Source organism: Phocoena phocoena, chromosome 3 (assembly GCF_963924675.1).
Source record: "Phocoena phocoena chromosome 3, mPhoPho1.1, whole genome shotgun sequence".
NCBI lineage: Eukaryota > Metazoa > Chordata > Mammalia > Artiodactyla > Phocoenidae > Phocoena > Phocoena phocoena.
The window spans coordinates 126,157,427-126,181,594 of record NC_089221.1 but is presented as its reverse complement, the minus strand read 5'-3'; the positions used below and the strand labels follow the sequence as shown (position 1 = coordinate 126,181,594).

General features: G+C 47.1%; 1 protein-coding gene across 1 annotated transcript in view; it reads right to left on the bottom strand.

The window, feature by feature from the left end:
• Window positions 1-24,168, bottom strand: part of ABLIM3 (actin binding LIM protein family member 3) — a 142,224-nt gene that overhangs the window by 14,374 nt on the left and 103,682 nt on the right. Inside the window, exons 10-17 of the mRNA XM_065874835.1 lie at window positions 23,848-23,919; window positions 18,418-18,573; window positions 16,822-16,851; window positions 16,187-16,316; window positions 15,408-15,506; window positions 14,206-14,253; window positions 11,793-11,927; window positions 10,154-10,218 (exon numbers count right to left, since the gene is read on the bottom strand). Of these exons, the coding sequence (XP_065730907.1) occupies window positions 10,154-10,218; window positions 11,793-11,927; window positions 14,206-14,253; window positions 15,408-15,506; window positions 16,187-16,316; window positions 16,822-16,851; window positions 18,418-18,573; window positions 23,848-23,919 (735 nt within the window). The remainder of the gene's footprint in view (window positions 1-10,153; window positions 10,219-11,792; window positions 11,928-14,205; window positions 14,254-15,407; window positions 15,507-16,186; window positions 16,317-16,821; window positions 16,852-18,417; window positions 18,574-23,847; window positions 23,920-24,168) is intronic.

The following is a 24,168-nucleotide window of genomic DNA, read 5'->3' as shown; positions in this document are numbered from 1 at the left end:
CCTGAGCCTGTATAATATAATGTAAAAACTGGGAGCAATATTCAGGGGCTAATAAAAATAATAATACAGATTTTGCTCTGGGTCTCACCTGTGCACTCAGAAAAAGGACCTTTGTTGAATGCCTTATGCAAGCTTTTGAAAGCATGATAAATTAAACCCTAAAATTCTAGGACATAGAACTCTTGAATTTTGGCTTAGTCAGAAATCTTCTCACTGATATAAAAAAGCAAATTAAACAAAGTACAGTTGGGCAAATCAATCTTTTAATATCATTTAGGCAGCAGACCAGTTTTTTTGAGAATTAAAAGCAACTGTCTTTGTTTTGCAAATCTCTGCAAATAAGAAATGTAAATACAGCCCACATTGATCTGAGACTGAGCCTAATTAGCTCAATCAGGTAAAACCTGAAACCAAGGAGGAAAAAAAAAAAGCAAAAAAGTCCTTTTAAACTCAAACTGCTGGAAAGGCTCCCTCAGCCCAAATCTAATTCATAGCCTCCTTAAGGGTTTATCAAGGATAAATACAAATCTTAAAAGTCTTTTCCACAGATAGCAAAGCCTTAGTCATCTGAGCAAGCAAGTTTAACTTATTCCAACTGTTACTTATAAACTAGTAAGTTTATACTGTAATACCTGATTCATAACTAAGTTTTTAAGGTGAAGCTCTGAGATCTCTAGTTAGGTCTGTTTATATGTCTGTGTACATATTATACATATGAGATGTCTCTACCTCCGGAAAATACTGTTAAAATTAAATTTATAAAAGAGTTCCGTTTAATTGACTTAAAAGTAAGTGCTTACAAATTAAATACTTCTAAACATGAAAGAAACTGGCCAGAATGAATTTCAGGTTCATGTATCTAGGAAATATTCAATATTAAATTAATATCTGGCATTAAAGCTAGCTTCAGCTTGCTGGTTTAATCAGTCAATACAGACATCTTTTACTTGGTACACCTTCAGTGTACCAAGGTTCACTGAAGGTTAATAAGTTCATGTTATTTCTGTTGCAGAGTTTGTCAGCAAAAAAATTAACTTGGTATGATGATATTTTCATAAATTATAAAGGAAAATAAGAGTTTTCAGGTGAACCCTTTAGGAATAATTATGCTTTGGGTATATGGATTTAAAACAGTTTCTCCAGATTTTTGGTAACTTAAAACTTTAGAGTTTTTTCCTATTTATTTTTAATTTTTATTTTATATTGGAGTATAGGTGATTTACAATGTTGTTAGTTTCAAGTATACAGCTAAATGATTCAGTTATACCTATACATATATCTGTTCTTTTTCAGATTCTTTTCTCAAGAGGTTATTATAAAATATTGAGTAGATTCCCTGTGCTATACAGTAGGTCGTTGTTGATTATCTGTTTTATATATAATACTGTGTATATGTTAATCCCAAACTCCTCATTTATCCCTCCCCCCCGCCACCACGTTTCCCCTTTGGTAACCTAAGTTTATTTTCAAAGGCTGTGAGTCTGTTTCTCTTTGGTAAATAAGTTCATTTGTATCATTTTTTGGGGTTCCACATATAAGTGATATCATATGGTATTTGTATTTCTCTGACTTACTTCACTTAGTATGATAATCTCTAGGTCCATCCATGTTGCTGCAAATGGCATTATTACATTTTTTTATGGCTAATATTCCATTGTAGATAGGTACCACGTCTTCTTTATCCATTCCTCTGTAGATGGACATTTAGGTTGCTTCCATGTCTTGGGTATTGTAAATAGTGCTGCAATGAAGATTGGGGTGCATGTATCTTTTCGAATTATGGTTTTCTCTGTATATATACCCAGGATTGGGACTGCTGGATCATATGGTAGTTCTATTTTTAGTTTTTTAAGGAACCTCCATACTGTTCTCCATAACAGTTGTACCAATTTACATTCCCACCAACAGTGTACGAGGGTTCCCTTTTCTCCACATCCTCTTCAGCATTTATTGTTTGTAGACTTTTTTTTTTTTTTTTTGCGGTACACGGGCTACTCACTGCTGTGGCCTCTCCTGTTGCAGAGCACAGGCTCCGGATGTGCAGGCTCAGCGGCCATGGCTCACGGGCCCAGCTGCTCCGCGGCATGTGGGATCTTCCCAGACTGGGGCACGAACCCGTATCCCCTGCATTGGCAGGCGGACTCTCAAACACTGCGCCACCAGCGAAGCCCTGTTTGTAGACTTTTTTATGATGGCCATTCTGACTGGTGTGAGGTGATGCCTCATGGTGGTTTTGATTTGCATTTCTCTGATAATTAGTGATGTTGAGCATCTTTTCATGTGCTTTTTGGCCATCTGTATGTCTTCTTTGGAGAAATGTATATTTAGATCTTCTGCCCATATTTTGATTGCATTGTTTGTTTTTTTGATATAGAACTGCATGAGCTGTTTGTATATTTTGGAGATTAATCCCTTATCAGCCACTTGATTTGCAAATATTTTCTTCCATTGTGTGGGTTGTCTTTTCATTTTGTTTATGGTTTCCTTTGCTGTGCAAAAGCTTTTAAGTTTAATTAGGTTCCACTTGTTTATTTTTGTTTTCATGTTCATTATTCCACGTGTTTGTGTTTTTTACAGGATTTTTTCCTGTAATTGATTTCTAGTCTCATAGTGTTGTAGTCAGAAAAGATGCTTGATATGATTTCAGTTTTCTTAAATTTACTGAGGCTTGATTTCTGGCCCAGGATATGATCTGTCCTGGAGAATGTTCCATGTGCACTTGAGAAGAATGTATACTCTGCTGTTTTGGATGGAATGTTCTATAAATATCAGTTAAGTCCATCTGGTGTAGTGTGTCATTTAAGGCTGTGTTTCCTTACTGATTTTCTGTCTGGATGAGCTGTCCATTGATGTAAGTGGAGTGTTAAAATCCCTCACTATTATTTTGTTACTGTCAATTTCTCCTTTTATGCCTGTTAGCATCTGCCTTATATATTTAAGTGCTCCTATGTTGGGTGCATATATATTTTCAGTTATTATATCTTCCTCTTGGATTGATTCATTGATCATTATGTAGCATACTTCTTTGTCTCTTGCAGCAGTCTTTATTTTAAAGTCTATGTTGTCTGAGTATCATGACTTCCGCTCTCTTTTGATTTCTATTTGCATGGAATACCTTTTTCCATCCCCTCACTTTCAGTCTATATGTGTCCTGAGGTCTGAAGTGGGTCTCTTGTAGACGTATATATGTGGGTCTTGTTTTTGTATCAGTTCAGCCAGCCTGTGTCTTTTGGCTGGAGCATTTAATCCATTTACATTTAAGGTAACTATCGATATGTATGCTCTTACTGCCATTTTGTTAATTGTTTTGGGTATTTTTTTTTAACATCTTTATTGGAGTGTAATTTTTTTTACAACTGTGTGTTAGTTTCTGCTTTATACCAAAGTGAATCAGCTATACATATACATATATCCCCATATCTCCTCCCTCTTGCGTTTCCCTCCCACCCTCCCTATCCCACCCCTCTAGGTGGTCACAAAGCACTGAGCTGATCTGTCTGTGCTATGTGGCTGCTTTTGGGTTTGTTTTTGTAGGTCTTTTTTCTTCCCTTCCTCTTGTTCTCTTTTGTGATTTGATGACTCTCTTTAGTGTTGTGTTTGGATTCCTTTTCAATTTTTATTTGTATATCTATTGTAGATTTTTGGTTTGCAGCTCCCATGAGGTTTTGATGTAGCAGTCTATATACATATACAAGATTTTTTAAGTGGCTGGTCTCTTAATTTGAAATGAATTTCCAATATCCTGCAATTGTACTCTCCTCAAGATTGCTGGTTTTGATATCATATTTGTGTGTGGCTGATTTCCTACCTTTAGTGTATGTTTGCCTTTATTGGTGAGTTTTCCCATTCATAAGTTGCTTGTTTCTAGTTGTGGCCTCTTCTTTTCTGCCTAGAGAAGTTCCTTTAGCATTTGTTGTAAAGCTGGTTTCATGGTGCTGAATTCTCTTAGCTTTTGCTTCTCTGTAAAGCTTTTGATTTCTCCATCGAATCTGAATGGGAGCCTTGCTGGGTAGAGTAATTTGGTTATAGGTTTCCCCTTTCATCACTTTAAATCAGAGTTTCTGCTGAAAAATCAGCTGTTAACCTTATGGGGATTCCCTTGTATGTTATTTGTTGCTTTTCCCTTGTTGTTTTTTCTATTTTCTCTTTGTCTTTAACTTTTGTCAGTTTGATTAATATGTGTCTTGGCGTGTTCCTCCTTGAGTTTATCCTGTATGGGACTCTCTGCATTTCCTGGACTTCATTGAGTGTTTCCTTCCCCATGTTAGGGAAGTTTTCAGTGATAATCTCTTCCAATATTTTCTCAGGCACTTTCTCTCTCTCTTCCCCTCTGGGACCCCTATAATGTGAATGTTTGTGCATTTAATGTTGTCCCAGAGGTGTCTGAGACTATCCTCATTTCTTTTCATTCTTTTTTCTTTATTCTGTTCCACAGCAATGACTTCCACCACTCTCTCTTCCACTTATTCATTCTTCTGCCTTGTTTATTCTGCTTCTCATTCCTTCTTGTATGTTTTTCATTTCAGTTATTGTATTGTTCATCTCTGTTTCTTTGTTCTTTAGATCTTCTAGCTCTTTTTTAAACATTTCTTGTATTCTCAGTCTGTGCCTCCATTCTTTTTCCGAGATATTGGATCATCTTTACTAGCATTACTCTGAATTCTTTTTCAGGTAGATTGCCTATCTCCACTTCACTTTGTTGTTCTTCTGGGTTTTTATCTTGTTCCTTCGTCTGGAATATATTTCTCTGCCATCTCACTTTTTCTAAATTTCTGTGTTTGTGGTCTCCTTTCCACATGCTGCAGGATTGTATTTCCTCTTGCTTCTGGTGTCTGCCCCCTGTCGGGTGAGGTTGGTCCAGGGGCTTGTGCAGGCTTCCTGGTGGGAGGAACTGGTGCCTGCCCACTGGTGGGTGGATCTGGGTCCTGTCTCTCTGGTGGGCAGGGCCATGTCAAGGCGTATGTTTAGAGGTGGCTGTGAGCTCAGTACAGCTTTAGGCAGCCTGTCTGTTGATTGGTGGGGCTGTGTCCCCCGCCCTGCTTGTTGTTGTTTAGCCTGAGGTGTTCCAGGACTGGAGCCTACAGGCTGTTGGGTGGGGCCAGGTCTCAGTGCCAAAATTGTGCCCTCCCTGAGAACTCATGCCAATCAGTTTCCCTGGGGCCTTTGCCGCCACTGTCCCTGCCCCCACAGTGAGCCACAGCTGACCTCCACCTTCCCTGGAGACCCTCCAAGATCCGCAGGTAGGTCTAGTCCAGGCTCCTGTGGAGTCACTGCTTTGTGCTGGGTCCCTCCAAGAGTGGGATCTGCTTCCCCTTGTCCGTGGAGCTCCTGCAATCAAGAACTGCTGGCTTTCAAAGCCAAATGCTCTGGGGGCTCCTCCTCCCAATGCCAGACCCTCAGGGTGGGGACTCTGACGTTGGGCTCAGAACTCTCACTCCTGTGGGAGAACCTCTGCAATACAATTATTTTCCAGTCTGTAGGTCACCCACCCGGCAGGCATGGGATTTGATTATATCGCAGAAGCGCCCCTCCTACCATCTCATTGTGGCCTCGTCTTTCTCTTTGGGTGTAAAATACCTTTTTTGGTAGGTTCCAATCTTTTTTGTCAATGGTTGTTCAGCAGTTAGTTGTGATTTTGGTGTTTTTGTGAGAGGAGGTGAGCTCAAGTCCTTCTACTCCGCCATCTTGTCCGGAATTGAGATGCTTTTAGTTTGGATGCTTTCTGCCTCTTTCCTTAGTGTGTGCTGGCCATTATTCCTTTCAAATGGTGTGTGGATGTGTGGCAGCCTGTGCACACTCCTGGTATGGCAGGAGCAGCAATTGGCGCCTACTTGCGGGTCTCCCAGCAGCGGCAGTGGGCCCATGTGCCCCCAGGCCAGTAGGGGCAGAGATTGTTGTCTGCTCCTGTGTCTCTTAGCAGCAGTGATGGCCCACGCACTCCCGGGGACAGCAGGGACCATGACTGGTGGCTGCTCGCTGCCTGTGCGTACTCTCTGGATGGTGCGGGTGGGACTGGCACCTGCTCCCAGATCTCTTAGTAGCAGCAGTGGCCCGCACACTCCCAGGACAGCAGGGACAGTGACTGGAGCTTGCTCATGGCCTGTACGTGCTCCCCGGACATTGGGTGCAGTGATTGGTACCTGCTCATGGGTCTCTTAATGGTGGCAGTGGCCCACACACTCCCGATAGCAGGGGCAGCGCTTGGTGGCTGCTCACGGCTCTCTTATTGATGGCAGCTGCCCGTGCCTGCCTCTGGAGCCACGATGGCAGTGGTGGCTCGCACCCACCCCTAGAGCTCACGTAGGTGGTGTCCTGTTGCCTGAGAACGTGCGCACAGGGAAAGAAGCTCCTATGGTGGTCCCACCCCTCTCCTTGCATGCCCCCCAACAACGGTACCTTGCCTCCATAGTGGTCCCAGGCTTCTTCCGAGTGCACCCTCAGTTGCCACACTCCACCCTCTTCAGGCTCTCTCCGCATAGCCAATCCTGGTCCTCTCCCTGGGTCTGACCTCCAAAGCCCAGGCTTCAGCACCCAGCCCCTGCCCGTGCGGTGGACGAGGGCCTCAGGCTGGGGAGCACAGGGCGGCAGTACTGACCATCTGTGCAGGTCACTGTCCGTTTTGCCTTCCACGACTGGTTGCTGCACTCTCGTCCGAGGCTCTGACGCTCCCCCCCTGTCCAGGCTGATCTCCCCACGATGAGGGAACCTCCCAGGGTGTGGGAGCCTTTCCTCTTTCACAGCTCCCTCCCTGGGGCGCAGGTCCTGTCGTGATTCCTTTCTGTCTTTCTTCTTCTTTTGTCTTATCTGGTTATGTGGAGGTTTTCTTGCCCTTTCAGAAGTCTGAGGCCAGTGTTTAGATTTTCTGTGTGAATTGTTCCACTTGTAGATGTATTTTTGATGTATCTGTGGGAAGAGGTGAGCTCCATGTCCTGTTCCTCTGCCATCCTGATTCCTCAGCCCTTGCTAAATTAATTTAAGTAATGGGAATCCACTGACTATCCAGGTCACTTCAAATAAGATAAAATACTCAAACATTACTTGCTAAACAGGTCTAAATTTACCTACTTTTGTCTCCTTACAAGAAGGAAACTAAAGATGTTTGGGTTCACTAGACACAACTCTTGTACCACATTGAGGAAAGAAATTATGCTATGAGAAGATGTATGTTTCTAGAGGTTAAGTGATATGCCAATCAGGAATGCTGGTATGACAAACAGTTCACAATTACTTGCTACTTGTCAGTTTTCACTAGAGATTAACGTTTTTAAGGGTTAAAATTATAATATGTAATTAAAGCTACTAAAGATAATAAGGGAAACATTTCAGTATGCAAGGAAAGTAGGGTGTGTTTTTTTCAGCAAAAGAAGGTATGAAGAATGGAAGTGCATTTTGTTAAGTGGAAAGAATGATTTTGTCCTAGAGCTGGTTGTTTCTGGATGGAAAAATAAGGGACAGACTAACAGGAACAGAGAAAGTTGTGGAAGGTTTGTAAAAAGGGAGCCCTGAAAAGGAGTTTTGTACATGGTCAGGCTGGGATTGGATTAAATTTAATTAGGTAAGTGGATATTACTATTAAAAGTAGGCTGGTGCAAGACTGGATTTGGTTCCTCTGTTAAGAGAACAAAGTTATCTTGAAATACTGCTTTTGAAAACAGATTTTGTAAGTCATCTTTGTTTTTGAAATCTTTTTTTTTTTTCTCTCGGTATGTGGGCCTCTCACTGTTGTGGCCTCTCCTGTTGCGGAGCACAGGCTCCAGACGCGCAGGCTCAGCGGCCATGGCTCACGGGCCCAGCTGCCCCGCGGCATGTGGGATCTTCCCGGACCGGGGCACGAACCTGTGTCCCCTGCATCGGCAGGCAGACTCTGAACCACTGCGCCACCAGGGAAGCCCAAAATCTTTTGTCACTTTAAGTGAATAAGTATTGTTTCACAGTGACCTATGATCCTATTTGACCAAGTGTTTTGAAACCTTTTTGATATTTTTGACGAAACTTCCCAAATAACAAATTCTAACTGAAGTTCTTTTGACTTCCAGATAACTCTGGGATGCTTCAAAGAAACCCTGTGACATCTCAGAGAGAAACGTTAAGCTAATTAGGCTAATTTGATATGTTAAATTACTTGAGAAGCACTGTCAAGTGATTGGAGATAAACCTTCTTAGGTTATATTGTATGGGTAAATGTCATTAATACAGATATTCCAAAATTTATATGGAATTCCTAAAAATCTGGTATGTCCTGGTATAAGGTTATCAGTCATAATTCTAGGTGTTATCTTAGGATGTTGTATGTCACAGAAATATCCAAGTTTCTTGTCAACTACATTATAATCAATCAGATCTTTAACCATGCCATTTTAAGTCTTGTTGTTTATACACAATCATTGTTTTACTCTGATGCTTTTATATATGAAGATCTTAGTGAAGATTCATAAAAAGCACTTTTGATAAATACAAGTTTTTGATAACTTTTAGATCTTACTCCTGAACTGGGTAAGAAATTTTAAAAGACTAATGGAAAACCTGACAACTTCATCTAGATGAACAGGAATTAATTACATGGACTGAATGAATTGATGAACATGACTTATAATTTTATGACTTTTTTCTGAAATATACTGGTTTTTAATCTCTGTTTTCCAGAAAACCTTTCCTCTTACGCTAACTATGACCTTCAACAAGTTGATAAAGTATACCTTTGTAAACGAAGATGAAACATTTATCTTTTTCTCTCTACCTGATTCCTCCAGAATTTGGCTTCTCCAGTTGGCTCCCCTGTGGACTTGATGGCTTATTTTGACCAGATTACAACTAGTTATACTAATCACTGTTTTAGTTTGTTCTCTCTTGGCATTTGCAAATTATTTATGCCTTGTGCCTCTCTCTGCTGCCGTATCCGTTTATTAATGTTACTAGCTGTGTTACTTATGTCCTGTCTGTTTTATGAGATTGTTATCTCTTACATTAGCAAAGTGTAACCAAGCCTCCAGCAAAATTAATGACGTCTCGAGTTAGTTGATCATGTACATAACTCTACATAGAATAATTGTAATAGTGCAATTCTAGATCTGGGAAGAAGCAACGAGGGAAAACATTTCCTGGATCACAACAGACTAATACGACAGGTGATCCAGAGAATTTTAGATTATCAACAGGGTCTAATCCACAACAAATCAGCACATTGAGTGGCCTAGCAACAGAATCTTCACGTGATCAAGGGATGAGCCTTCCTAGCCCTGAGGGCCTAGCCCTGAGGGACAAAATTAGTCATGAAATGCCTCCCAAATATTGGTTGAATTTATGGCCAAGAGGAAGCACTGCGAGCAAAGACTGTCACCTGCCATATCAGTAAACAAGCCATGAAGCCATCAGCCTCTGCAGCCACCACCAGTGGTGCAGCCTGAGGGGATTCAGAATGCAAAAAAACAGGATACTGGTCCTAGATAGTTAAGGTGCACATTAAAGGAATGATTTCAATGAGCCAAGGGCCTTGCATCTTCCCATACATAGAAAAGCACTGACTTCATTAACTGTAGATGTCTGTTTTTTCATTAATTAGCAGCAATCTTGTGATGTTCGACTTGCTGATTTTATTTTTGCAAAAACTCCTACATATTCCTGGCTCCTCCCTTACCTCTTTGGAACACTCTCTCAGAGCTATCTGAGAGGCTGTCTCCTGGGCTGAGGTCCTCAGTATGTCTGCTGAATAAAACATAGTTCTCAACTTCTGGGTTGTGCGGTTTGTTTGTTTTTTTCAGTCGACAGTTTCTGTGGTAGTTCTATGTGGTAACTTTTTGCGGGACCACAAACTCTTTCTCAGCAGCTGCACCACCTTCCATCCCCAGCAGTGATGCACAAGTCACTGGCATCCACTGACCACAACGTGAGAAGAACCTGCTTGAGCATGAGGCCAATGCAGAGGCAATCCAGCATAAGAGCAGAGAGAGAGAATTTCCCTGTGGCAATTTGTTCAGCAGCTGGATCAAGTTGTACCTGCAGCTAATCCTACCAGTTGACTTTCCAGTTTTGCCAAGTTTTGCATTTCTCTTTTCTATCACGAGTGAGTTTGGATTTGGTTTCTGTCCCTCACAAATGAAAAAATCCTCAGTAACATACCATCTAAGCATCTCATTCAGTGGTGTGGCCTGCTTACCTTGTGCATGCTGCGGTCAAAATCGTCCTCCTCTCCTCCAGACGAGAACCTTCTGGCTCGGGGCACTGCCAAAAGACAGCTAGCATCAGCTCCCGCCCATGCTCCACTCAGCCTGCGCAGGCGAGAGGGCATAGGGGGGCAGTACAGCCTTGACAGGTGGGGGTTTCCTCTTGGCTCCACCACTTTCTAGCTGAGTGACCCCGCACACGTGCACTTTGGTGAACTGCCTCCACCATGGGTCTCCCTATACTGAGATGGCCAGCATCCCTTCCCATTCTTGGGCTGGAAAGTGCAGGTGAAGCTGACTGCCCAGACAGATCTAATAAACCTCAACGTTGGGACTTTTCCTGCCGCTGGTAGGAGAAAAAGCCCTCTTTCTGCCAAGGATAGGAGGTAATCTGGACCTGCCAGAACTCGTCTTCCCATGATAAGGGCAGAATCAGCCTGAGACTGGAGCCACCTAACCCACAGGACAGGTCAAGTCCTGATGATGACCATCTACCTCTAGATCTAGCTACGCCTCAAAAACTCTCAGTCACATGACCCAGAAAATCCCTGTTTTGGCTTAAGGCTTTTGGAGGTGGTTTTTCTTTTTTTTTTGTTTCTTTGTGTGTGTGTGTGTGTGTGTGTGATTGAAATAGTCTCATCTAAGATTCCCCTCTCCCCCCTCATGCCTGTTGGGTCTGGTCTCTCTTGCCTGTGCAGCCTCTGAACACTATCTCCCATGGGCACTGATGACTGTCCACTTTGGGTTATAGTTGTGCTTGTGTCTTATCCCTTTTCTAAGTGGAGAATTCTTTGAGGGTGGCACAGGGTCATCTCTGAGCTCCCATGAAGCTTCGTTCAAAATGGACATTCATTACTAAAGGTATGTGTTGAATCAAAGTGGCACTTGCTGACAACTCCTCCACATACTTAAAAGAAACAGCCTGGGATGTCTGGTTAGGTGGGATGGCACCTTGAGGACCATTAGAACCCCTTGCCAGGGTGCCCGTGAGAGACTTCCATCTCCCAACATCCTCTCTCTTCCGTTCTCCAAACCATTTTCCACCTACAGCCAAAGTGGTCTCTTAAAAACACAAATCTGATCATGTCACCACTTTAAACAACTTCCTCCTATTTTGGATAAAGACCAAAATCCTGACCTCAACCCACAAGGCCCTGTGGGATCTGGCCTCTCATCCCCCACCCCCTCCCCTCCCTCTCTGAGCTCAAGCTTGAGCTGACAGCCATTCCTTGCTCCAGTGGAGCCTACCCTCCCATCTTGGGTCTTTGCAGGTGCATTTCAACACTCTGCTGGCTTACCCGCTCCTCACCCTTCCTGTGGTAGCTGAGGCTCTGCATCTGAGCAGCTTTTGTCATCTTCCAGACTGGACAGCATGCCCCTACCATCAGCGCTTCTACCTCCTGTACCTCACCTCCCTCTTCAGCTGGGGCCGATGTCTCATACACAAGGGCAAGGACCTGATCTGGTTTGCTTCCTAGTATCTCCCTAGGGCCCATGGCTGCCCTTAGTACCTGTTTGCTGAATGAATAAATGAACTATCGTGTGAAGGAGTGGGCAACTGTCTGTGCTGGCCCTGTGTCCCTGGCGCAGGTGACGGGGCTCTGGTCCTGGCTCCCCTGTGAGGGGTGATACCTTTGGGGGACCCGTGGTAGGTCCAGTACTCAGACTCCGCAGCATAGTAGGGGTCTGGCGAGTAGGCTGGACTGTACTTGGAGGCCTGACTGATGTCTTCACTTGTTTTGCTCTTGGTTGCTGTCGACAAATCACCTGCAAAGGACCCAAAGAGAGAGCTTCAGGGAGGCAGAATGTCCTAGAAGAGTGTCCTGGACATACTCTCCCTTGTCTCAGCCAGGCTCCAGCCCTGGGGAGTGAGGCCACGTCCAGGCCAGGGTCTGGGACACGGAGCATCGGAGCTGAAAAAGCACTGAGGCCAAGCCTCTCATTTTATGGTTGGGAATCTGAACACCTGAGAGGGGAAGGGTCTTGCTCAGACCACACAAGTTAGACCAGAACTGGATCAGACCCCAGCTCAGGGCTCCTTCTACCAATTCCACAGACTCTCCTAAGTGAACACTAAGGCCGTGGCTCCTTTAAGTAAGATTAGACAGGTCCCAGGTGAGTCCTTCCTCACCCTCTAGAAGCCAGCCTTGTGGATTCGAGCCACATCTTGGGTGGGATCGCCAAGCAGGGCCTGCTGCATGTTGAGTCAGGTCACCTTTCTCCTCATACTGAAATGACACATCCTGCTTGGGGGAGACTAGATGGCCTGAGGGAAGGAGCACTGGCCAGGGAGTCAGCAACGCTGGGTTCTGGTTCCAGTTCTGCCACTTAACTCAGCTGTAGCACTGGGCAAATCGTGCTCCTCTCCACCTCAGTTTCCTTGTCTGTATCAGAACTGGTCTGCTGGCTGAGGTGTCATCCAGCTCTAAGCTTCCCCCTGAAGTCCACAACATGGGGGTGACCATCAAACCCACTGTAGGCACAAAACCTTCCAGGGCAATGACTATCACGCCCAAGACTGATGAGAAGCTGACCAGGGCAGAGGGAGGGCTGGGGAAAGGAGATGGGGCCCCTGATTATTTCTCAGGAGGGAGAAGCTACAGGGACAAGCCCTAGGCTCCGTGGAGCCAGAGCAGCAGAGGGTCCTGGGATGGCTCTCAGCCAGCCAGCAGCACTTGCTCCCAAAGCTTGCAAATCCTCTTTGATGTGGGTCCTGTGCAGCCCCTCCCACTCCAGCCGTTTCATCCACCCTCTTATCTGCACAATCCACCTCTAGCCCAGACTCCTCCTGAGCCTGCTTTGGTGCTGCCCCTCAGGCCCACCTACAAAATTCCACACAGTCCTGAGGGACTTGGGACCGGGGGGCCTTTTCTGGATGTAAAGTTAAACTACCTTTCTCAGGGTTGGTGCCTTTCTGTGACCACTGGGGTACATGGCGTGTCCTCCACAGCCACAGGTAGATGTGCACTGCTCAGGACTCACCTGGACCCCAACCCAGTCTGCTCTGAAGTCGAGGATGTTTGTCTAAATTGTCAGATCGTAAGCACCCAGAGCCACTGTTTACACTTGTACCACCTCCTCCATCAGCCCAGTGAGTTTAGATCCCAGTACAGGGCTGCTTCTGCCTGTCTCCATGCTCGTCCAATTCCGTGTCCCCCCTGTGATCCCATAGGCACCCATAGGTACCTAAGGGTGATAAAGGGTGGCAGCTGTGCCTCTGCATCCTCAGAGGAAGGGGAGCGCTCATTCAACTGAGTGCTTTTGCAAGAATGAACAGGTCTCAGTGGTGGCTCCCATAGGGAGCACAGGTAGGAATTGTGAATGGAACTGGTTACAGGGCAGATTCGTAGGGCAAACTCTTAGTATTTCTAATTAAGGAAGTTTAGGGCAGGGGAGGGGGCCAAGGTATCTGTTTTTTAAATAAATCTCTTGGGTGCAGTTGGCCCACAGACAGTTCTGTAAGAAACACTATATGGATGAATGAATGAAGGCACCCTCAGCTCCTTTCTCATCCGTATCCCCTCTCCAGTCCTCCATCTACTCTCAGGACATGGTGACTGAGAACAGTTGAGAGCAGTGGTTCCCAAGCTGGGCTGGACATTAGAATCACCTGGAGAAACTGTAACAAATACAAAATTTGGATTCATTAAGTCTGGGGTGGGCCCAGGAATCTGTATGCATTCCACATGATTCTAACGAACGTCCAAGTTTGAGTACCAGCGCCTTGGAGTGTCATTCTCCCAGGGCTACATGCATTTGACAAGGGTTTCTCTGACCATGGGCTTTAGGATAGCAGATAGCAGGGCAAGGGGGGTAGTGAGGAGATGGTGGGAAAGGATGTAGGGGATACAAGGCCTTCCTTGCCGTTTTGAAATGACACCAACCCCCTCCCCAAGGCCACCTTGAGTGACTGGGGGGCAGCCGACAAGAAGGACGGAGTTGCAGCCTCGTATGTGTCCCTCTGGTGGCCCTACAGAGCCATCTGCACAGATGATTAACTGCCCCTCCCCCTGCCTGGCCAAGCCCTCTCTGCCCCCGACCATACCATGCCGTTTGTAGATCGGGGGTTTCCGGTAGATGTTACTTTCTCCAGCTGCCAGTCAGACCAGGAAGGGACAGTGGGGAGGAGAGAGAAAGACAGGAGAAAAGGAGACAGCCAGTTGGTCAGTGGGTCCCAGAAGAGAGAGGTGGTTAGCAACTTCTCCCAAGCCTCCCCAATCTTTCCCCCAGTGGACTTCCTCTTCCAAAGGTGAGCTTCCAACCTCATCCCATCAGGTTCCAAGAAAGGTGAGGGGAAAGGAATGGATGGATTCAAATGGGGCTGAGGCAGGGGCTTGGGGCTTGGATGGTGGGCATGAAGGCATAAGGCAGGCGCGTGCTCAGCAAGACCCCATGCGGGAAGGTGCCCACCCAGCAGCCATGCCTCATTCCACGTGGGCGTCCCCAGAACCCCACAGCCACGGTTAGCACTCTCACCCCCTCCTCTCCAGTAGGCTGCATGGGACCTTTCTGGGCCAACCTCATGCTCACCACCTCCAGCCATGCTGGCCAGCTGCAGGCTCAGTGTTTCAGGGCCTTTGGACTTGCTGTTCCCTCTGCCCAGGATGTTTTTCCCTAGGGTCTCTTTTGGCTTCATTGTCACCTCCTCCAAGAAGCCCTCCCTGACCACCTCACATGGCCCAGCCTCCCCCACGCCATCACTCTATTGCAGTGCCCTGTTTTATTATGTTTAGCACCTATATCTCCTGAAATTATCCTTTTACTTATTTGTTTACTCATTTATTAGCTCTCTCTCCACATTAGAACTTAAACACCCTGAAGGATCTGGGCTGGTTTGAGCACAGTTGCACTTTCAGGACCCAGAACAGTGCCTGGCTGTCCAGAAGGAACAACATAGGCTCAAGGAAGCTAAGTAGCTGGTCTGAGGTCACAAGCTTATAAGCAGCAGAATCAAGGATTCAATCCCAAAAGCCCATGACCTTCGGCACAGTTACTGCCATGTCCCATCACAGCCCTTGGACATTCAAGGCACTTCCCTGGGCTGCTTCCTGGTGGTCCTAATCAAGGCTGGTTCTGTCTAGGGAGTGGGCTACGGCCAGTGGGTGTGTCGGAGCTAGAGGCCAGTTAGTGCGGGTGACTAGTTAGGGAGGGTCCCCAGCACCCAGTCTCTCCTTGGTGCCGGTGTAGGGCGCCCAGCGACCCCACAGAGCATGCACCCATGCCAGGAATTCCGGGCTGGCAGCCTACCTGGGATGTGAAAGTGCTTGGGAGCCTGGTAAGAGGTCGGAGTGGAGGACCTCACATCTAACTGGCTATGGTATGGAGAGCTCCGGCCACTCTCGGGCCCTGGAGCACGCAGGCAGTGGTCCCCAGAGAGAGCAGAGGCACAGAGAAAACAGGCATTAATGCAGTGGCGGTGGTTACGGCAGCAGTGAGGTGATGACAGCAGGGATGGGGGCTGTGCTCTCATGCACCGGGTCTGCAGAAACAGGCTTGACCCTGTTGTCTTGCTTCACCCCAAAGTCAGATTTTGTGGGTTGTAAGAGTCAACAGCACTGAGCTTCAGGAAGGCATCCTTGCTCCTCTTAACTCCCCACCTGGGCCCCTCCCTTAATTGCTCTGCCTGCTTCATCCCTAACCCCAGGGTGGCCCTCAGGTGAAGGCCAGGACACTTCCCCATTTCTGATCCTCTGGTTCTGCCTTCTGGATGGGACAGGACAAAGGATGAGGATGGAGACGTTTTTCTACCAGCCAGGATGGCTGGGCTTCCTGCCACTCCCCTCCCCGCAGCAGCACGCCACCCACCTTCCTGCTGCATCTCAGTACCATGTACCCTTCTTCTTCCCCTGCCAGTGGCATCTGCAGGGACTCAGTGAGGCCTGGGTGGCCATGAGCCTCCAGAGGACCATGTTGTAATGGAGATAACCCAGGGAAGCCCCATGCTGTCTCAGCAGCTGGGGACATCTAGGCACTGTGTTGTCACCCCTGGCTCTTCCTGTCCCTTTGGGAGCTTCCCCCTTCCTTACCGGAGCGGTAATAGTGATGAGGAGAGCGGGAGAAGGTGGGGGACATGCCCTGCCGGCTGTAGGTGGGGGAGTCGATGTATCCTGGGCTGGAGGCCCGTCTCTGCCGGAGGTCCAGGTTCTCATAGATGTCCTGGGGGAGGAAGCAGGGCCATAATAAGCAAGATCTGCAATTAGGGGGACCTATAGCCCAAGGGTCCAGCAGTCAGGTAGGGAAGTGACATGGAATCTGGGATCCCAGGGGCTGAAGCGCCATTTTGCCCTTCTGAATACAGAGACCCCCTCCATGGGTTACATGCACAGCCCGAGGAAGGCTGCAGAGACTTTCCAGGGCCTTCACCCATCACTCACATGCCCTTGAATGGAACCCGTGGGTCAGGACCCTGGAATCCTGGCCAAGGATCACAGAAGCATCAGGGAGGCCATCTCTGGGTAGAAAGGTTCGCTCCCAGCCATCTCTACCCTTTAAGCCACTACCACTTCCTCCAGGTCATGCTCTAAGTCTCCCTGTCTCTGCTTGCATTGGGGGAGCACCTTCAGGGGCTTCGGTGGGTGGGTGGGGGGGGAAATTGGGGGTCTGCTTGGTCAGCATAAAGGACACAACTATAGAAAAGGTCTCCTGGAACCAGTTTAATTACCTGGGAGTAGGGAGATAAGGTCCCCAGCGACTTGGAAGCGAAGTTTAAAGGCAGCCATGGAAGGAGTGAAAGGAGAGAGGAGGGCAAGAGGGAGGGACAGAGAGTGGTTACAGGGAGCAGAGAAAAGCCTGCAGCTGCCCCTTGTCCCCCACCCCAGAGAACGGCCTCAGCTCCCCAGAATATCAGCAGTGCTCACAGGTGGGAGGAAACCTTGAGACTATGCTCTTTTTACAAATGGAAAAAACCACAGCCCAGAGAGGGGATGAGATGGCTCGGGGCCCCTCAGGGAAGAAGCGGTAGGGTCTTCACCTGGGCCCAGGCTTCCCCACCGCAAGCTCAGAGCCAGTTCATGGCCCTTCCCTGTGCCTCTACCAGTTCACGCCCTTCTGTGGCTCATAAGGACAGGGCCCAGGGCAAGGCTCCCAAATGCAGGGCCAAGCAAGAGCCAGGCTGATGCCATCAATGCAGGAGTTGGGCCAGTGATGGGGGGCAAGCTGGGGATGGAAGGCACCGCCTGCAGAGGGGATGGCGCTCAGCTCCAGGGCACCCAGGCCAGGCTGGACCGTCCATCCCATGCTAACACAGCTTCTTAAGTTTCCAAGACAAGGCAGAAGTGCAGACTCTTATGTGAAATCTCCTAATGTTTAAATGTTGACAACTAATTTACATTTTAAAAAGACACTCTGTGAGTGAAACAAAATAAATCTGGGGGCTGGCTGTGGCCTATGGGCCCCAGTTTGCCATCTCTGGCTTCAGGAGAATCAGCTTCTACCAAACACTTGGTCCCCTTTTCCTGGTCCATTTCAGAGGCCAGAACTTAAGAGAATCTCAGCATTGGGCTCTTAAACCAAATGGAACCCCATTCTCCTTAGAGAGGAAGGGGATAGTGGTGAAGTACGGATGAGGCCAGGGCTCCTTCTGAAGCTCCAAATGGTCTCAGCTCAGGGGCCTGGGGTGGGGTGAGAAAACCTCCTGGGATGTAAACTGTCAGGACCTCCAGGGTAACAGCCACCCTGCCTTCTCCAGGAAACACTTTCTCTTGTCCAGCAACCATTTAATTATTTCAAAAGCCTTCTGATGTGTACTTTTTATAAGAGTGTCTCTTGCTCTGAGCACAGGGGCTTAAGGCCAGGGGCAGCACCCAGAGAACCTACCTAACTGGGGATTATAAACCTAAGTGGCCACTGAGCACAGCTGGGGATGAGAGCCGTAGGCTATGTATAAAATCTCTCCACCGTAAGAGAAACAACACCTCAGGTGATAAGTGGTCACAGGTTCTTGGCTTTTATGTTGGGGTTCTCAGAGAGTAGTGGGGATCAGGGAGAATTGGGGAGTCCATGTCCTGCCTACAGAGGGAGCTGCTCCCTATCTCTAGGTGGTGGAAACACTGGTGTAGTGTTACCAGTTCTGATTTTTCAAGAGAAGCCAGATTTTGGATGAAATCACTTGATTTTTAAGTGTCGACTATAAATACCAGTTTAAAAGAGTCTGGGGGCCAACAGTATGGAGGCTGAAGTCTCTGTGATGGAGGGGCCTGGGAACCCTGAGGGCCCTCCTCTCCTCCAATAGCCCCAGAGAGAGGGCGAGATGCCGTACCTCTCCATAGCCACACCTCTCCAGCATCTCGTCGGACGTGTATCTGGAATGAGGCTCGTAGGAAATGAGGTCGGGGCGTTGTACCTCGTAGATGGACTTAACCTTGGGGAGAGCTGCCAGGTCTTTGTAATTAAGGATCTCATTATCCACTTTAGCCTGAGGAAGAGGGAAATGGACAGGAAAGAAGCAGAAAGATAAGCGGAAAAGGGGAGAGGAAACAAAAGCCAGGCACAGAGGGTATGAGCTTCTCCAGCTAGGATGGAAGACTCGCAGAATGTGAGAATAAGACAGGTCATTCATTCCACCTGGGCTCACACTGACACCACATTGACAGAACATATGTGTGAGGTCCTGTGCTGTATAGGAATGATCTCCTCCAAATGTCAGTATGCCTCTGTGTAGTAAGTGTCAATATTATTCTTAATTTTTAGGACAAAAAAATTTTTAAATTTGTATGGAAACACAAAAGACCCCAAATAGCCAAAACAATTATGAGAAAGAAAAACGGAGCTGGAGGAATCAGGCTCCCTGACTTCAGACTATATTACAAAGCTATAGTCAGCAAAACAGTATGGTACTGGCACAAAGACAGAAATATAGATCAATGGGACAGGAGAGAAATGCCAGAAATAAACCCACACACCCATGGTCAATTAATCTATTGACAAAGGAGGCAAGAATATACAATGGAGAAAAGACAGTCTCTTCAATGAGTGGTGCTGGGAAAACTGGACACCTACATGTAAAAGAATGAAATTCAGAAGAATCTAAATATACATTTCTCCAAAGAAGACATACAGGTGGCCAAAAAGCACATGAAAAGGTGCTCAACATCACTAATTATCAGAGAAACGTAAATCAAAACTATAATGAGGTGTCACCTTCTACCAGTCAGAATGGCCATCATCAAAAAGTCTACAAACAATAAATGCTGGAAAAGGTGTGGAGAAAAGGGAACCCACCTACACTGTTGGTGGGAATGTAAATTGGTACAGCTCTATGGAGAACAGTATGGAGGTTCCTCAGAAAACTAAAAATAGAACTACCATATGATCCAGCAATCCTACTCCTAAGCATATATCTGGAGAAAACCATAATTCGAAAAGATACATGCACCCCAATGTTCATAGCAGCACTATTTACAAGAATCAAGACATGGAAGCAATCTAAATGTCCATCGACAGAGGAATGGATAAAGAAGACGTGGTACACGTATACAATGGAATTATTACTCAGCCATAAAACAGAGTGAAATAATGCTATTTGCAGCAACACGGATGGACCTGGAGATTGTCATGCTGGGTGAAGTAAGTCAGACAGAGAAAGACAAATATCATATGATATCACTTATATGTGTAATCTAGAAGGATGATACAGATGAATTTATTTGCAGAATAGAAACGGACTCACAGACTTAGAAAGCAGACTTATGGCTGCCAAGGGGGAAAGGTGGGAGCGGGGAGGAATAGACTGGGAGTTTGGGATTGACAATATACACACTACTATACATGGAATGGACAGTCAACAGGGACCTGCTGTATAGCACAGGGAACTCTACTCAATATTCTGTAATAACCTATATGGGAAAAGAATCTGAAAAAGGATGGATATATGTGTCTGTATAGCTAAGTCACTTTAGCTGACTTAGCTACAGTACACCTGTACACCTGAAGCTGACACAACATTGTAAATCAACTATACTCCAACGTAAAATAAAAAGTAAATTTAAAAAATATGATTCCTGTTTTCCAGATGAGGAAACTGAGGCTCAAAAGATTCTGCAACTTGTACCGCCTAGCCAGTAGGGCTGAATCCAGCCTTCCAAGCCCCACACAGTGAGGGCATCTTCATTCACAGCATCCTTGAAGAAGATGATGATGGTTGTAAAGACAGAATTAATCACGGCAGTAAAACACTAGCTAACACTTGACCACTTATTGTGAGCCAGACTCCATCCTAAGTCCCTTATGTGGTTTAACTCCGTTAATCCATACAACCACCAACTCTAATAGTCCATACGAATATTATCCTCGTTTTTGCATAAGGAAACAGGCACAGAGAAATCAGTGAACTCGCCCAAGGTCACAGCTAATAAGTAGCTGTACCAGAATTCAAACCCAGGCAGTCTAGCCTGGGAGCCTGCCCCCTCCACTGGCCTCTGCTGGCTTCCCAGGATGGCGAGTTCACCGTCTTAACAACTGGCAGAGAGCTGCACTCAGAGAGCTGCTCCTCGCATCGAACTGAAGCGAGCCTCTACCTACCACCTGCCTTGGCCTGAGTTCAACCCTCTAGAACCACAAGGACTTAGACAGCTTCCCCTGCTCAGGACAGCTTCCATCTTGTGGCTCCCGAAGCCACGTCCTTTCCAAATCTGCGTCCTCCAGCCATTCCCTCTGTTTCTGGTCACCCGGTTTCTGCTATGGTCAGTCAGGATCTGTCCCCCAAAACCACTGTGGCTTACAAGGTCCTGAGATGAGGTAGATTAAGAGAGAATCCAAGGAGACTGTATTATCCTATAACGTTCTCCCAGTGTCTGGGGGGCCAGGTAAGTCTCAGGGCCAAGACTGCCACAGAGAGAGCAACTTTCATAAAGACCTTGGGACTGTTGATGTTTTAAACACTTCCCAAGGCCCTTCCACTCCTTCATCCCCATCCCATCCTACTGCTGTCTGGGCACCATGCTGTTCATTGTCGGCTCACCTGAGACCCACTGCCCACTCCTCCTGGCCCTGGTCTGAGCTCTGAGGTCCCACGGACTGTGTCACAGGCTCCCTGGCTTTCAGCTGGGTTTGGCTAATGAGGGGCACCTGCAGGCTGAGTGGAGAGCGGGGCTGTGTACATGTCTCCCTTGCACCCGCCCTGCCCGGCCGTGATGGACTTGGCTCCCGTCCCGGCTGCTCTGCCACAGATGCAGCTCTGGCCAGCCCTTCCCTTTAGGCTTAGGGTGGTGACAGCCTCCTGCTGTTGCTGACTCTGGATGCCGCACTAGGTCTTGTGGGTCCCTTGACCCTGCCCACAATTCTGTACACACTCCCTCCATACTTAAACCCTTTGAGGTGTGCCATCTCATTTCTGCCAGAGACTGCCCAGGCCAGACACCCACAACTGTACCAATTTGGCGGGGTGTGGGTAGAGGGAACCTTATTAGGAGAGTCCACCTGCTGAACTGACTGCTGCCTTTTATCATGGGATGTTAGATGTTGACCTTGAGAGCTCTTGGCATCTTACAAACTCGTCAAGATTTATCTGGGCACTTTACTCCAAACCTCAAAAACACGAAATTTATATTTCTTCCTATACTTCCTTGTTTACTGGGTTATAAATGAGCCTTAGGTCTGGAGGCACAGTGATGGAACAGAGGCATCCTAACATAGTTAGCCAGGAAGGAAGGAAGAGAACACATTGGGCTGGAGATGATTCTAGCAGTCAGTGGGGAGTGGAGCAAAGTTTGAAAGAACTTGCCCCCTCCAGGTTCACTGATCATTCTATTTTAATACCAAACCTCCATATTTATGAACGCTGAACCAATACTGGATCTCTCTGCCTGTTACTAAATGTCCCAAAAGTGGTTGGATGGATTCTTCCCTGAATTTGGAAACCATGTGTGGAACAGTCTGACTTAAAACATGGCTCACATGACAAGGGCAGCCATTCCCCAGAGCAGCTGGAGGTGAGAGCAGAATATAGGAGGGGAGACACAGGCCAATGCTGGGATATGCCAGGGGTAACTGGTCTCAGTGGATAAGCCCCCATTTGAAGGGCACAATGGCAGGTGTCTCCAGCTGCTGCTGTTCACCTGTAGCGGGGCTGCTTCTCACAGGGGCAACTCTACGAGCTTCCTCCAGAATGCCAGGGTGAACGTCATCTGGGCCTAACTTAATTCACAAAATTTAAGGTGGCTTCCCGGAAGCACAGGGAGGCCAGCTGGGGGGTAGTGGCATTCTATGCAGCTGTGTGTGTCTGGTAACACTCTTCTGGAGACGTGCGCACGTTTGTCAGTAACCTTCTCACCCTGCAGGCTCTGAAACTAAGCTCATTAATCCTACTGTGGTCTGGCCCCATTCATAGCACCAGGGGAGCTGTCATCTCTCTTGTTCTGGACTAGAATCTTCAATGAGGACAGCCTGTGATCAAAGTCTCTTCTCTTTTGTGGGAGCCACATGGCTGTGCTGACCCATATTGAAGTTGCAGTCAATGCTAACTCTTACGTCTTTTTTTCATTTGAACAGAAGAAGAAAGGAAAGGAAACAGTCTCATCGATGGGCATTATCCAGGGATCGAGGACGAAACTGAATGTGGATCTGGAGTGAAATAATGATGAAGCAATGGTGGGCAGGGCCTACTCAGGGCTGGCTTGTTTGGGGACTGTCTCTAGAGCTTCTCATGAGGAGTGGGTTTCCTGCTCTGGACCACTTCCCTCCTTTCTGGTCTTCATGGCCCTTTGACATGCGAAAGGCTACAAGAGGTCTGCTGACTGCCAGGCCCCTCCCCTGCTCACTGCAGTCCTCTCCGGCTCTGCGTTCCTCACCTCCGTTACCTAGCTTCTGTTTACTTCTCGGGCGTGGGCTTAACTGTTTCTTCCTCAGGACTCTTCTCCCAACTGGTCCTAGACTGTCAGGTCCCTCTGTCCATCTGCAGCATCATCAGAGCACCCTGCACTTTTTCTCCCCGGCACTTATTAGAATGGCATCTGATTATCCATGGACTTATGGGGTCAATGTCATGAGGACAGGCAGGTGCAGCTCGCCAGAGCCCAGCACTTAGCCCAGAGGAGACATTCAAGGATGCATTTGCTTAATGAATGAATGAATAAATTACATATCCAAGGGACCTGTGAGGTCATCTGACTCAACTCTTGTCCGTTCTGCCACATCCCTGCAAATGAGGAGTGTCTCTGTGTTTCAGTGCCTCTGGGGCTGGGAACTCAGACACATGCGTGTAGTTTGCTCCATCCCTGGACTTCTCACATGACTAGGAAGCTCTTCTTTATGTTTGCAAACCCTTTATAGTCATGTTTCCACATTCATATGGCTTCTTCCTCCTGTCTGCCTCTTTATCACACGCCACTATCTCCACATCAACATCCCCCTCAAGACCCACTCCAAACACCACTCTGACCCAAATTTCACTTTGCCCTGGTCTCAAGGACTCAGGGGGAAGAGGCACATCATTATTGGTTTCAGAGCTTCTACTGAACTTGATGTTATCCCTGTAACTATTTACAAGGCTGTGGGTTCCGTGAGGGTCCGTGTCTTCCCTGTCCCCGACTGCATCCTCAGGACCTAGCACGGAGTCTAGCACATGACAGGCACACACTAGACATTGGCTGGATGGAAACCTGACTGCTGTCTTTGGCTGTCCTTAGAGACTCTTTAATTAACAGGCCTGGGGATGAGCAAGGCTGTTCGGTGGCTGAAAAGTGATACATACGCAGATGACTCGGTTGGGTGACCCGATGCTAGATCCAGGGGGTGAGATGGAAGTTTCAGACGTCCGCCTATGCTGTGGGAGAGATGAAGACAGAGGGTGAGAGACGGCATCTCCAACCTTGTGGGGAGCAGGGAGACGGGGCTATAAGAACGCAGTTCTTCGGGGAACATTAGCAATACTGCTGAAAGCACTCTCTGGCTGTTTCTGTACTGTCTCTTTATTTTCTGCCTTTTTAATCAATGTCTGATTGTGAATGAAATTGGAAATGCACAGGACTTTATGCTGTTGAACAGGATTTTTTTTAAACATATTTTTAATTGG